Here is a 14,190-nt window from a genome sequence, read left to right on the forward strand (position 1 = left end):
TTAACTCCCGTTTCCTAGGGTCAACTCCGGGGTTTACTGGCTGATCCAGAATCCCCCCCCCTCCCCGGAGCAAGATCTGGTTGCAATGCACCATGACCCTTGGATTCGGAAAGTTTAGCCTTCAAGTGGGATCGCTTGATGCTATTTTCCCAATCTGTTGTGACTACTTTACGGAAAGATTTATTTACTGATGGCCGAGTAGTAACTTGTACAGCTGTCGAGTCAAGTCCACTCACCGACCCTCTCCACCCGAATTTCCCTCTTCCGCCTTTTGAGGTGATCCCCTCCCCCCCCCCCCCCCTCCTTGGGGTACCCGCCATCTGATTTATCACGTAGAATGGCTTCCTCTTACGGAAAGTAAGTCAAGATGAGCCCTCTTTTCATTGGTCTTGCATTGTTTGCTCTGCCCCTGAGTCCTCGTGAGATCACATTGCGAAGCCAAGTCTCCTCTTTCATCCTCTGTCACCACTTGTTCGGAGCACTGTGGATCTGACTGACTGTTTGTGCCGCAGCATGTACTCCCCTGACCAGTTTATGAATCCCGGCCCTGCCCCTCGCCCACCAACTGACCGTCCCAAACTCAACCTTTCAGCCAATTCCTCCGGTGTGACCACCTCGTTCGGCCAGATGAGTCTGGACTCCCCAAGCACGCCGGTGTCGTCGGGGAACCTGTCGTTATTTCCTAATACTAGCACCTCCTCGCTCGTGCGGACCAAAACCGAACAATCAAGCCAGGGTGGCTTTGCCGTCATCAAGGAGGGATATGTTCGTTGTAAAGAGGACAAGTTCCTGGCCACGTGGAACCAGCGCTACCTGATTCTGCGTGAAGCTCGATTGGAATTTATGAAAAATGAGACGGGCAAGGTGGTTCTCTCCATACCTCTCTCCGCCATCACAGGGGTCTCACGCTCAGAAGACACTCGAATGGCTTTTGAAATCGTCCGTCTGGCCAATCCGAAAGATGCCACCTCCAAGGCAGCCTTAATTACGCGAGATGTTCCCACAAAGAGCCTGACTTGTGAGGTCAAAACCGATGAAGAGATTTATGAATGGATCGATAAGATATACGAGCGCTGCCCTGGGATGGGTGGTGTGAGCAACCCTACAAACTTTAGCCATCGTGTTCATGTTGGTTTTGACTCGCGGACTGGAGCGTTCGTCGGCCTTCCGCCAGAGTGGGAGAAGCTTTTGACTGCATCCGCTATCACCAAGGAGGACTACAAGAAGAACCCCCAGGCCGTGATTGAGGTCCTCGAATTCTATTCCGATATTAAGATGCGTGAACAGAACCCTCAATACTACGAAGGCCTAGGCTCTCCGTCATCTGGCCAGGCAAAGGGGTATGGCAACAACTCTGTCGGCAGTTCCATCGCTCCTCCGAGACCCCCTCCCCCAGCCCCTGCACAACGTTTGGATAGTGGTCAATCTTATTCCAGCCGTTCTGTTTCATCCCCTCAAAGTAAGCCAGGTTCAGAGAGGGCCGCGGAACAACAACAGCAACTAGAGCGGATGAAGGAGATGGCTGATCAGGAGCGCCGACGAATGGATGACGAGCGTCGTGCACGTCAAGATGAGCAAGAACGCCAGGAACAAGAAGCTTACAATGCCTCGCTTCCCAAAACTCGGGTGCCCCTCGCCCAACAGGAGCTTGGCGGCTATGGATCCTCCGAACCGTCTATGAACGATCGCTACAAGCCCAGTCGGCCTGCTCCACAGGCTCCTAGTGCCGCACGCACGCCACAAGACGCTTCTCGCCAGCTGACTGCCCAACGGCCGGCACCCCCTCCCCCAACTGCAGCCCAGAGACCTGGAGACTATGGATCAAACGGCTCCGCCCCTCGTACACCAGGCGCACGCCAGGATGACCCGAGATATGCTCAGCAATCTTCGGCAGCCCGTTCGCAGAACAACGGTAAGCCACAGCAGGCTCAGGGACCTCCTCCAAGCAAGCTTCCTGCTCCCGTGCAGCCCGTGAAGCCCTTGAACATCGCGAACAAACAGACCGCCAAAAAGAACCCTCCCGATGGTGTCCGCCAGGCGGAGGCTGCCCTGAACAAGAAGGCCGATCCGCATAAGAGAGAAGTTCGCATGTCAAACATGAGCGAAAACGAGGTAATGGAACGACTGCGGTCCGTTGTTTCGAAGGACAACCCGACCGAATCGTACAGCAAGCAGCGCAAGATTGGACAAGGTGCCTCCGGATCCGTATATGTTGCGCGTGTTAAGGAAAATGCTGTCTCCCCAGTTGCTCGTGAACTCTATCGACAGTATGGTCCACGAACTCAGGTTGCAATTAAACAGATGGATCTGCGCACCCAACCCAGAAAGGAGTTGATTGTCAACGAAATCATTGTCATGAAGGATAGCCAGCATGCCAACATTGTGAACTTCCTTGATTCCTTCTTGCAGGAACAGAGCAATGAACTTTGGGTGGTCATGGAATTCATGGAAGGAGGAGCTCTCACTGATGTTATTGACAACAACCGGGTTATTCAGGAAGATCAGATCTCCACAATCTGTTTCGAGGTTTGTGTCCACTCACTCTGAAAACTTAAAAACAATGGTTACTCACAAATTCGCTAGACTTGCAAGGGATTGGCTCACTTGCATAGCCAGAACATTATCCATCGTGATATCAAGAGTGACAACGTTCTTCTTGACCGTGCTGGCCATGTTAAGATTAGTGAGTCTTGCTCAAAGAACTCTCCTGGGATGGGAGATAGATATACTGACCTGTTTTGCTAGCTGATTTCGGTTTCTGTGCTAAGCTGACCGAGACGAAGAACAAGCGCGCCACAATGGTCGGTACTCCATACTGGATGGCCCCCGAAGTTGTGAAGCAAAAAGAATACGGACCCAAGGTTGACTGCTGGTCTCTGGGAATTATGGCTATTGAAATGATCGAATCCGAGCCTCCGTATTTGAATGAGGAGCCTCTCAAAGCTCTCTATCTGATCGCTACGAACGGCACTCCCCGACTCAAGGCACCTGAGAAGCTGAGCAAGGAGTTGAAGTCTTTCCTTAGTGTCTGTTTGTGTGTGGCGGTCGATAGCCGTGCTACGGCCCAAGAATTGTTGGAGCATGACTTCCTCAAGATGGGCTGCAGCCTTGCAAGCCTCGCAGAATTGCTCCGCTGGAAGAAGAACAATGGCCAGTAAATGCTTGCACTGGACGTCCGTGGTTGAAGGCGTGTCCTGCATCCCTCGATGTCCATCCTTTCTTTACGATTTACACCAAATCTTGTCTCTCTCACACACACACACATATGGACCACATTTATGTGTCACCGAATGATTTCGCTGGACCCTTACGACCTACATTGTAGCCCCAAAGTTTTTAATCTTTTTTTTTTCTTTTTTTTTTTTTGCCTCGAGTGATATCCAAACCACGAAGCTATTTCCCTTTCTCCCATCCCTGCCGACTTGGTATTGATAAATTCGGCGTTTCTTTTGGTGTCCTATTTCCTTCTCCCCTTTACTGCTTTTTCACTCTGGTTCTCATATCACCCACCACCAACCGTGAATAGCCTTGTTATGTCTTCACCATATGTTTGTACTGCTCTGGCTGGGACTGAATTAATATTCATGCAATACCTGGCCCTGGTTATGACCCAACGAGAATTCGATTTGCATGCATTTTCTTGCCGTTGATGATGGCTGGTGTCCTCTTTTTTTTTTTTTTCCCTCTTCCTTCTCCAGAGTGGCTGGCTGCACTTTCTCTTTTTCTTCGTCAGAAATACGCATACATATTATTTGAAAATAGGATTTCTTTCCACTGATGAGCCCATGACCGAAATAAATTTGTTTATAACCTGCACAATACTATAGGTCTGTGAGAAAGAAAACCCCCCCCCCCCAAATACATAGTATAGATCAGACCGATATCCTGAGAGAAAGTTAGTTTTTAGGAAGGTAGAAGGGGAAAGAAAGAAAGATTTCCCAATTCTTGTTGTATATATATATATGTATGCATGTACTTTACTGTAGTATAGTAGATAGATACTACTTTATACCATATATATAAATATCAATCCATGATAAAACAGACAGGCAACCAAGTAACTAACCAACAAATAGATAATATAATAAGAAGAATAATAGAATGCCCTCCTTTCCTAGTCTTGGGGGTTTCTCCTTCCCTTCCTCACGTTCTTTTACAATCTAAATGGCAAGCAAAATGCATAATCCCACAGAACTGGACAAGAATAAAATATATATAACTAAATATCAAGGGACGAATCTTAATACCATACCCTACGCTACCCTACCATATATATACATACATGCATACCTACATAACAATAACAATAACAATAACAATAACAATAACAATAACAATAACAATAACAATAACAATAACAATAATAAAATCTTGATCTTAAATAAATAAACAGCCATATCAATATATGTAAGGGAAGGAAAAAAAAAAAAAAAAAAAAAAAAAAGAGGCGTGAATCAAAACTGTCATAAATTACTCTTCCTCCCACTTATTACACAACGGTTATTGTTTTTCCCCTTGGCTCTTCAGAGAAGAAACATGACTCGCCGAAGAGGATGTTCTGGAGAATGCTTTCGTCCTCGCTGCTAGCGGCGGCGGCATTGTTATTGCTTTGTGGCTCCAACAGTCCGGCTTTAGAGAGGGATTGTTTCCAGGTTGAGCGGGAGGAAGGGGAGAGGTCGGCCCATCTGTGTTTGGGAGGCGAATCGGGGCCTGCTTGTTCGTTTGATGTGGTGGAGGTGGTTGTTGACTCGACGAGGATCTCGTTGGTGGATGGGTTGCATGTGATAAAGAGGGATCCGGGTGAATCGGGGATAATATCACGGAGGAGTGGTCGGTGTTGAGAGCCAGCACTGAAGGATGCAGAATCGGAAGCCGACATAGCTTGTTGCTGCTGCTGCTGCTGCTGCTGCTGCTCTGCTTCTTGTTCTTGTTGGAGAGGAAATAGTGGAGGCGTGATATGGTGATCGTAAGGTCTTGCAATGGCCTCGCGGATATCTGGCGGTAAGTATTTGGTGATACCCAGATAAGGGGGCATGACGCCTCTGATTTCAGTGAAAGCCTGGACGAGGAAAATGACGAAGATGATAGAAAGGAGGGAGGCGACGGCACTGAAGGCGTTGGTCCAGAGCTCGGATTCACCGGGGATGACAAGAACGTAACGCGGTGTCCGGCTGGAGGGCGGGATAGGTGAAAGGGCGAAAGTGTGGACCACAACGGTGTTGCCCATACTGACAGAGGCAAGCTTAACGGATTGCGGAGGTGTCTCTGCGGCGACGGGGTGCGGGGGCGGGAGGAAATGCGAGAAGCAGATCTTGGTCATAGAGAAAGGGTGCACTTCCCGGAGGGTGGTGTAGGGTCGGAACGAGGTGTACCCTGCTCCTGTGCGCTGTAATCGGCGGGGATCAAAGTCGATGGTGAGGACCTCGATGGATTGGTCGCTGCCGGAGACGGCGATAATCGATTGCTGTTGGTTTTCTAGGTTCTTTCCGAGGTTGCTTACATCGAGACCAAGTCCAATCTTGATGGATTTGCGAAGCTTGTGTCGGTGGACAACCTGTGCTGAAGACGTTGTGGATGATGACGATGTCGCGGGGCGGAGATCTAGGAGTACGAGCTCACAGCCCTTGCGGTCTGGAGCATTCTGCAGAAGTAGCAATGTTGTAGGGGAGAGGAACCGGAGAGCGCGGAATTTGGGCCGTGATCCCTTAGAAGTTGGTGTCGTCGTGCCTTTGGTGGTGGTTGGTGTATAAACACATGTCACATCCGGGGCAGCGTTGGATCTGGTCTCGGAAGAGATGCGACAAGTAAACACCTCCGTGCCGTTGGTATATGCCACAGCGAACTTCCCCTCTTCGTCATCCTGGGCTATGATATCGATATCCTCCGCCTCTTCGTCGCCGTTCAGACGAATTCTTCCAATAACATCGGACTCACCAGGGGTGGGAGAATAAGCACTGAAGAATACGATCTCCCCCGAAGGAGCTAATCCTGTAGCAATCGCGGCAACGCGCGGCGACTCGTCATCCTTCCAAGGGGAAAGCCTCAAAATCCTCTGATAGGTATCGGTAGACTGGTTTGCTCCCCCCCCCGCCTTTGATCGAAACAGAGACGTGCGAGACAAAGCCGTGGTTCGCCCTGGCTTAGCATGTGAGCTTCGTTTTTCTGTTGATTCTTCGGCTTCTTTCGAGGGTTGGGTCCGTCGTGGGGGGTAGTCGATTCGGAAGGATCGTAGATGCTGGTTGTTGTTCTTCTTCTGCTCTGCCAGAGAGCTGTTTATACCGGCTAGGGCGACAATGGAGTTATCGTTCGCATGCGCCGTGGCCAGGGAGGTTACGGAATCTTCGTCTCGTGAGAGTTCGATGTCGACTAGCTCGCTGAGTTCATGGCGTTTAGAGGCATTTAGGAGAGCCTATTATCAAATATGTTATTAATAGCCCTAGCCAGCCCTGTCCAGACAAGATAGAAAGGGGTAGACTTGCGATTTTGTTTCCTACGCCGCTGCGGCCCTCTCCTCCTCCTCCGGCGACGAGCAGAAACGCAGGGTTGCGCGGGTCAAAGTCGGCGGCAAACAAGGGACAGGAAAGGGTCAATTTAGCCGATGATATATTTGGCGCCATCTTGGGGACCGTCGTCGCCCTTCCGAAGATAATGAAGAGGGATATTTGACGGAGAGAAGGGAAGAAGCAGGAGAGGGAGGGAGGTGGAAATGTATTAAAGCCAACTGGCGGCGGCTGATTTACTTGGGACTGATTCGGGATGACGTTTCGGCCTGGATATCTTGGCAATCAATCCTGAAAGATATGAACACAAAAAGAGTTCTATTACCATACGCTTTATTTTAATGTCCCCTGATTTAATGAGGGGGGGAAAAAGAAAGAAAGAAAGAAACACCAAATAAAATAATATAGACCTCTTTCACTGGAATTTTACTTAATCTAATCAACCTCCTGCCCGGTAAACTCGGGCAGTCGCTTGCGGATGTCCTCCCAGGTCTCCTCACCTTCCACCAGGGACTTGAGGGCCTGCAGGATCTCCGCCTCGCTGGCACGAACCTGTTTTGTGGAGTCACGGTCGCGCAGAGTAAAGGTCTCGTCCTTGACGGACTGGAAATCGACAGTAACACCGAAAGGTGTGCCGAGCTCGTCATTACGTGCATAACGCTTGCCGATGCTGGCAGAGGTGTCGTCAACACGGTTGGAGATACCCATGCGGCGGAGGCTGGACATCAGACGCTGTGTCAAAGGACGGAAAACTGGGTTAGATGAGAGAGGCACCAGCAGGACTTTAGTGGGCGCGATGAGAGGAGGGAAGGACAGAACCTAGACACATGTTAGTTAGACCAGGAAACATGGAAAAGGGAAAAGGGTGTGCTGCTTACACCGCGAGCCTCATCTCCTTCACGGTACCAGTACACGTGCTCGATCATGCTGTATAGAATACGGCCAATACCGAAGGATGGTTCAATGACATTGGGGGTGTACTCGCGGACGTTCTCAACTCGAGTACGCTTCTCGATCTTGATGAGTTCCTTGTCCAGCTCAACCTTGCCAAAGGCCACACCCTCCACTTCAACCTCAATCTTACCGGACTGCTCAAGGTCAAGAGCCAGTTTCTCACGGAGCTCCTGAGAAAGAGCCTCAATAGCGGCCTCAACAGTCTTGCCGTCCTTCTTGAAGCGGGGACCGAACTTCTTCTTGTCCAGGTCGATCTGCCACTCCTCAACCTTCAATGGCTCTGCACGAGTCTCACGGACAACCAGAGGCGCACCAGTCTTGTTCTTGTGGACAGTCAGATCATAAGCACTGCGGTCGGCGCAGCCAACGCACTCAATCCAGCCGTAGCTGGTGTGCAGTTCAGCATCCCAACAGTCGGCGGCATAATGCGCCATTTCGTTGGCCATGTGCTGACGGAATCGGAGCTTGGAAGGATCAATGCCCAGTTTCAGCAGGAACATCTGGATACGGGCAAGGAAGTATCCAAGGGTCTCATTGTTCACCAATCCAATCTCCACAGCCTTGCCAATGGTCATCACTTCGGTCTTTGTGCTTCCAGACAGCTGGATATCCCGGTTGAGCAGCGTCATCTCGGTATCCTTGACCTCCTCGAAGCGGGCGTGCTTCTTTCCACCCTCGGGGTCGACGAAGTGTTCGATTTCGGCCATGAGGAACTCACGAACTCGCAGAAGACCGGCACGGGGAGAGATTTCGTTACGGAACGACTTGCCAATGGAGGCAGACGCGAAGGGCATGGCCTGCTGGTTGAAGTCCAGCAGCTTCTGGAAGTTCAGGAACTGTCCCTGGGCGGTTTCGGGCCGCAGGTAGCCGGGCATGTTGCTGCTGGGTCCAATTGAGGTTTGGAACATCAAGTTGAAGGCCACGGGTGGGAGGAGGTTGCCGTCGGTGGTAGGGTTTCTGATATCGTACTTGGCGATGAGCTGCTCGAGCGCGGGGCCATCAAAGTTATCGATCTGCGCCAGCACCTCCTCGTACTCCTTGACAAGCGCATCATCCAGCTTGATGGCCTGGCTCTTGGCCTTCTTCTTCTTCTTCGCCTCTTTCTCCTCGTCGATCACGACCTTCTGGCCGCGAGCTTCCTTATCCCCCTTCAAACGGGCCTCGAGCACCTCCTCCACCAGGTGATCGGCGCGGAAGATCTCACCGGTCTTAGGGTCCTTGCACATCCAGTCGGCGAACTTATCGACGTGGCCGCTAGTCTTGAGGATCTCGTGCGGGGTCAGCATGGTACAGTCAACCTCGAGCATATCCTCTTCCAAAACGAAGTGTTTCCGCCATAGATCGACAATGTGGTTCAGAACGGCGCATCCGGGTGGGCCATAGTCGTAGAGACCAGAGACACCTCCATAGATCTCAAAGGCGGGGGTGTAGAAGAGACGGCGGCGAAGCATAGAATCCAAGACGGTCCGGTCGACGACCTGGCCGGCCTTGGTGTTAAGAGTAGCCATTGTCAGATTCTTCTGCTTCTTGGACTCCTGAACAGCGGCGCGGAGGGTGGAGGGCGAGGAGGAAAAGTGTCTTGTTCTGTTGGCGGGGTTCCAGCAGGAAAATATTCGGCGGGGAAGAAAAAGAAATCGAATCGGCGATGATTGAGTCATCCGCCGACACGTGAGCGGCTCCCTGGGTTTTATCAGGGAGAAAAACGCTGAAACGCTGAAACGCAGTCCACGAGCAGGGAAGAGGGAGGATTAGGGGTAGAGCACTCGGATCAAGATGAAAACGAAGAGGGAATGCGAGATTTATCAACGAATTGACCGAAGATGAAAGAATGCTGTTCTACAGCCGACTGTGGAAATTCAATTGAATGATGATGATGTTGTTTCCATGAAGGCAGCAAATCGAATCATGTACAGATTAGTTACCATACAAGTAATCTTAATACAATACAACATTACCGCCGGTGAAACTTTTCTCCATCGATTTTTATCTCCGATCAACTCTTTTTTTTTTTTTTTTTTTTTTTGGGAAAAGGAAAATTCAAGAAAAAGACAATATCATATTCATCAGCACCTCTGAACCTGTTCAGTATGGCGGTTAAAAAGTCCCTGGCTCAGGGCCCTTCGAGCCTCAGCTTGGATTTCAAGCCACGCAACAAATTGAAGCGCCAAATGCTCCATGTCAAGCGCAAGCGTGCCAAAGATTCCGCCCACCGCGCCAGACGATTTGGAATTAAAAAGGACGAGGCCAAAAACCCTAAGCTGAAAGAGGAACGTCTCCGGAAGAATATCCCATTGACTCTGGAACGGAAACGAGTGTGGGATGATGCAGACAGTGATGTGGAGGATGCACTTGGCGTAAGCGTGGACGTTGAGCGGATCAAGCGACAAAAACAGGAAGAGGAGGAGGAGCTGAACCGCCCTTTGGACTCGGATTCAGATGCTTCTGAGGTCGAAAACGATGACGATGATGACGACGATGCCGACAGTATGCTCGCCAGCAGTGACGACGAGGACGAAAAAGACAAGGAGGATGCAGACAACAACCGCGCTCGTGGACGCAAACCTTCATCGATCCCTTCAGCTACAGAGCGCGCGACCAGTCCATCCCAATCAACACGAAGCACAAACTTGAACCTTGCCCCCGAAGCTCTCGCCGCGAAATTCCCCTCACTCTTCTCCCCCGAATCCCAACGCCCGCCCAAGGTCCTCATTACCACGTCGCTCAACTCCACTCTCCATCACGAGGCCGAAATCCTCACCAATCTCTTCCCCAACAGCGTTTACATCCGCCGCTCTGCGCATGCGCATTCACACAAGTTCTCGATCCGGGAGATCGCCGGGTTCGCTTCGAACAGGAACTACACTACGCTGGTTATCCTGCAGGAAGACTCCAAGAAGCCAGCCGGATTGGACATTGTCCACCTGCCCAAGGGGCCCATGTTCCATTTCTCGATCAGCAACTGGGTGGAAGGGAAGAAGATTCCCGGTCACGGAAACCCAACGGAGCATTGGCCCGAGCTGATCCTGAACAATTTCCGCACGCCGCTGGGGTTACTTACGGCGCATCTCTTCCGCACGCTGTTCCCGCCACAGCCAGACATCCAGGGGCGCCAGGTCGTCACGCTCCACAACCAACGAGACTACATCTTCGTGCGTCGACACCGGTACGTATTCCGCGAGAAGCGCGAAACAGAAAAAAGCGTTGTCGGCACGGACGGCAAGGAAATCAAAGGTGCGGAGTGGATCCGCACTGGTCTTCAAGAGCTTGGACCGCGCTTTACGCTGAAGCTTCGTCGTGTGGATAAAGGGATTCAGCGGGCAAGTGGACAGGAATGGGAATGGAAGGGTGGTATGGAGAAGCAACGGACGAAGTTCCAATTGTGATTTTCCCCCTTCTACATTATTGCATTCTTATGACTGGAGTTTGGTTTTTAAAAAAGTTGGGCTTGTTTCAAATACCATTCCTTCTGTCAGTGTACGGAGTAGTTGTAGTTAGTACAAGAACTACAAAGTACTAAGTTACGGAGTCCATAATAAGAGATGTATATATAATAATTTATGTACATATAAAATCTTGGCTATAGTCTGGAAAGTATTATTTTTTTATCTCTATATTAAAATACATTCCATTCATCATGCATCATAAGAGAGAGAAAAAAATACTATTTATCCACACTCCTCAATAAAATCTCTCCAACACCACATTCTTCCTCTCTACCTAAAACTTGAAGTACAGAGAAAATTTTGAGAATATGATATATCTGTAATTTTTTCGTTGTTAGACTTGCTCGGTTCTACTTGGTAAAAGCGGCGAGGGGAGCACTTTGGATGGAAAGGGAAATCTAGTACATACGTACCTACTACGTTTTTACTACTACATCCTCCACGAGCAAAGAAAGAAGGAAAAAAAAAAAAACCATGACCCAACTCAAACCCCCGCGTCGATTCCTCTTCATCGCCTCAATCGGCAACCCCCATCCCTACCGCTCAACCCGCCACAGCGCAGGCCACATCCTCCTAGACGCCGTGATCCCTCTCCTCCCCGCGCGCTTCCCCCTCGTCTCCACCACCACCTCAACGCCGCTCTTCTACAAGACCTGGCGGAGCCCCTCATACATGAACGAATCCGGCCCGAAACTCATCCGACAACTGGGCGCCTGGCTCTCCACCACGGAATCCGAAGTCGTCCTCGCGGAGACCGTCCAGGGCGGGGTTGAGCCGTGCTCGTTGCGGACGTTCCAGCCTACGCTTGTGATACTGCATGATGAGTTGGAGGCGCCGCTGGGGAGGGTTCGTGTGAAGCGTGGGGGGCCCGAAGTGGCTAGTTTGCGTGGGCATCGGGGGTTGATTAGTATTATGGAGAGTTTGCGCGGGAAGGGCCTTTATCCGCCGAAAGAGAGCAAAGAGAAGAATCACCCTAGTGGTCGCCGTCACCCTGGTAATGGGGGAGGACTGGGGCTCTCTATTCTGCGGATTGGGGTTGGCATTGGGCGGCCGGATAGTCGGGTTCGCGGGGAGGTTGCCGATTATGTGCTTGCGGAGATGGATGCGGCGGAGTTGGATGCGGTGCGCAGGGCGGCTGGGTCGGTGGTGGATGTTTTGGCTGATGAGATTTATCGGGTGTAAATCAGATGTATAAGTATGTATAGAGAGATACCCAAGCAATTGAAAGCTGTTTTTTTTTTTTTTTTTTTTTTTTCCCCTCTTTAAGTTATATTACAAACTTCCCAACAGAGTACAAAATGAGATAGGTAAACATTTAGTCGTAAGAATAAAATATTATAACAAGGGCTAAAAGCAGCAAGTACCATCGTACACCGAAACCAGAATCATTAAACAGTGCCCGCTATGCTCAAATCCCGAATCTGCTGCAGTACCTCTTCTACTCGGTTGTCCAGATCGCCCCGAGCATACTGGTCTCTTGTCTCCGCATCGAGGTACTGCTGCACCTGCGCCATACGCGAGTATGCCTCGGCGCAGAACCGAAGTTGAATCTTAACCAGCGCCTCGAAACTCGGGTCCAGGTAGGGAACGCGCAGATCGATGAGCTGAGGGAGTTCCGTGAACAGTTGCTCGTTCAGCTGTTCGTATGCTTGCTTGGCCATCTCCAGCTCGCGCTCGGTGCGGGGCAACTTCGTAGCGTCCTTGTCGGGCTTCTCGACCAGCTTCTTCACCTTGGCTCTCATGGAGTCGTAGTCAAGCAGCTTGTGGTTTCTCTTTTTAATACACTCGTTGATGTCAGGGAAGTAGGCACAAAACCGGGAAATCGGGTCGAGGACGGTTGCTCTATAGGAAACGATTAGCGCAAGACATCGCCTTGGGTGTCAGCATATGTTGTACCGGTAAGGACCATCCAATGCCTTGATAGTTTCAGCGTCAAGATCCTCAACAGCCTGCTTATAGCTCCGGCTCACACCATCATGTGCGCCGGCGTCGCCGTAAAAGGCATCGATAGTCTCTGCAATCCGCATCTGCGAAGCCGTCATCGCTATTCAAGGCCAAGGAATCAGCACCCGTCGTTGTCATCGTCGTCGTATTTGTTCGTCCGCAACATGAAAAAAAAAAAAAAAATTACCTCGTAAAGAGTCAAGGTAGCCCTTAGCTTCCTTCTGTAAACGATTGGCGGCGGCTTCCATCGTCCGATACCGTCTACGCCAGCACCAATCAGCAAAATTGACCTCCACCAAGTGAACACTGAGAGCATGCCATACCGCTCCTCAATCTCGTAATCACGATCATTCGTCCTCTCAACATGTCCTGTACCGTGGAATCACCAGTATCAGCTATTATCCCAATGCCCCGTATTCTACGCGCCCTTTAGGGAGCGTCTCGTTCCATCTTCGTTCTCATGGTGTAGCGGGGCAAGGCGAGTGAGACAGAAAACATACCCGTCTTCATCATCACCTGCGTCGTAGCGCGGTTAACATTCTTCTTGAATCCTAAACGGGGAAAAGAGATATATAAGTCAGCCTTCCCTTCAAACAAGTCCTGGGTATCAAGAATGAAGCCTACCTGCCCAAGACATGTTATGTTGGCGGACGGCTGAGAACGGGATTCGGTCGGGTTGCGATTCCAGAATAAGGATTGTTATCGGGGTATACTATCGAGTCCTATTCCTCAAAGAATATGCAGGGTATGTAATAAGGGGCGGTAAGAGTCGGAGGGAGTGAAGTGAAGGAGATGTTGTAGGGCGGAGGGGAAGTCAAGCGCCAGATGCTAGTGCGGGATGGATGGGCTTGAATGGTTGATGATGATGCTCTTCCTTCCAGTGGCTGTGTGGAATGTGGCTGTGCATTTATTACAAGTGACGGTATGTATGGTACGGGAAAAAATACATCCATTTGAATGTACCAACCAACCAATCCTGTTGACTATTTACGAACACTGTAAGTACTACCAGTAGGTAGTAGTTAATAAAGCAGAATACTTTTCTTGAGAGAAGATGCTCTCGACCCATTCTGGAACTTCACCTTCCAATCTTCTAGATAGCAAGTCACTTTATTATCAAGATCAATATAGGCTAGGTTTGGTGGCTCAGTATTGGCGGGTGGCTTGCAAAGCCCTGACCCTAACCAAACCTTCTCAGCCGTCGGGATCCTAACTGTGTCCTTCTTTTTCATTCTTTCTAGCAGAATAGTCTGCTATCACCGGCCAAATAGCCGTAGACATCATCATCATCTACAGAGGAGAGAGTGCCTTTGGCTACTACCCTCCACATGGACTGGCAGGAGTGAGAC

The 14,190-nt window shown here is 50.3% G+C and overlaps 6 protein-coding genes across 6 annotated transcripts; 3 read left to right on the forward strand and 3 right to left on the reverse strand.

The window, feature by feature from the left end:
* Positions 1-513: 513 nt before the first annotated feature.
* Positions 514-3,158, forward strand: P175DRAFT_0445256 (serine/threonine protein kinase CLA4; the record flags this gene model as incomplete). Its single annotated transcript, XM_040894272.1, has 3 exons — positions 514-2,526; positions 2,584-2,683; positions 2,746-3,158. 3 exons carry the CDS (start codon positions 514-516, stop codon positions 3,156-3,158), a joined length of 2,526 nt encoding a protein of 841 aa, XP_040749133.1.
* Positions 3,159-4,039: 881 nt separating this feature from the next.
* P175DRAFT_0376162 (uncharacterized protein) lies at positions 4,040-4,471 on the forward strand. Its single transcript, XM_040892959.1, has one exon. It carries the CDS (start codon positions 4,165-4,167, stop codon positions 4,387-4,389), a length of 225 nt encoding a protein of 74 aa, XP_040749134.1. The 5' UTR covers positions 4,040-4,164; the 3' UTR covers positions 4,390-4,471.
* On the reverse strand, positions 4,419-6,692 carry P175DRAFT_0526282 (uncharacterized protein). The gene is made up of 2 exons (XM_040899460.1): positions 6,480-6,692; positions 4,419-6,409 (listed from the first exon to the last, which is right to left on the reverse strand). Exons 1-2 carry the CDS (start codon positions 6,615-6,617, stop codon positions 4,490-4,492), a joined length of 2,058 nt encoding a protein of 685 aa, XP_040749135.1. The 5' UTR covers positions 6,618-6,692; the 3' UTR covers positions 4,419-4,489.
* Positions 6,693-6,935: 243 nt separating this feature from the next.
* P175DRAFT_0511971 (glycine--tRNA ligase) lies at positions 6,936-9,631 on the reverse strand (the record flags this gene model as incomplete). Its single annotated transcript, XM_040898629.1, has 4 exons — positions 6,936-7,319; positions 7,379-7,802; positions 7,827-9,038; positions 9,603-9,631. The coding sequence occupies 4 exons, from the start codon at positions 9,629-9,631 to the stop codon at positions 6,936-6,938; spliced, it is 2,049 nt and encodes a 682-aa protein (XP_040749136.1).
* A 1,551-nt stretch (positions 9,632-11,182) lies between these two features.
* P175DRAFT_0504490 (aminoacyl-tRNA hydrolase) lies at positions 11,183-12,140 on the forward strand. Its single transcript, XM_040897889.1, has one exon. The coding sequence runs from the start codon at positions 11,372-11,374 to the stop codon at positions 12,077-12,079; it is 708 nt and encodes a 235-aa protein (XP_040749137.1). The 5' UTR covers positions 11,183-11,371; the 3' UTR covers positions 12,080-12,140.
* A 15-nt stretch (positions 12,141-12,155) lies between these two features.
* P175DRAFT_0504491 (amphiphysin-like protein RVS161) lies at positions 12,156-12,925 on the reverse strand (the record flags this gene model as incomplete). Its single annotated transcript, XM_040897890.1, has 2 exons — positions 12,156-12,739; positions 12,794-12,925. Coding segments are annotated over 2 exons (586 nt in total), but the record flags the coding sequence as incomplete, so codon positions are not given.
* Positions 12,926-14,190: the final 1,265 nt, after the last annotated feature.

Source organism: Aspergillus ochraceoroseus (assembly GCF_002846915.1).
Source record: "Aspergillus ochraceoroseus IBT 24754 chromosome Unknown P175scaffold_9, whole genome shotgun sequence".
In the NCBI taxonomy this organism is placed as follows: domain Eukaryota; kingdom Fungi; phylum Ascomycota; class Eurotiomycetes; order Eurotiales; family Aspergillaceae; genus Aspergillus; species Aspergillus ochraceoroseus.

What these genes read in the sequence shown, in the direction of transcription:
- P175DRAFT_0376162 (XM_040892959.1), top strand. Translation starts at nt 4,165, where the DNA reads ATGGCAAGCAAAATGCATAATCCCACAGAACTGGACAAGAATAAAATA.
- P175DRAFT_0526282 (XM_040899460.1), bottom strand. Translation starts at nt 6,617, where the DNA reads ATGGCGCCAAATATATCATCGGCTAAATTGACCCTTTCCTGTCCCTTG. An exon ending in GCGGCGTAGGAAACAAAATC is followed by an intron (nt 6,410 to 6,479) that starts GCAAGTCTACCC and finishes ATTTGATAATAG; the next exon opens with GCTCTCCTAAATGCCTCTAA.
- P175DRAFT_0504490 (XM_040897889.1), top strand. Translation starts at nt 11,372, where the DNA reads ATGACCCAACTCAAACCCCCGCGTCGATTCCTCTTCATCGCCTCAATC.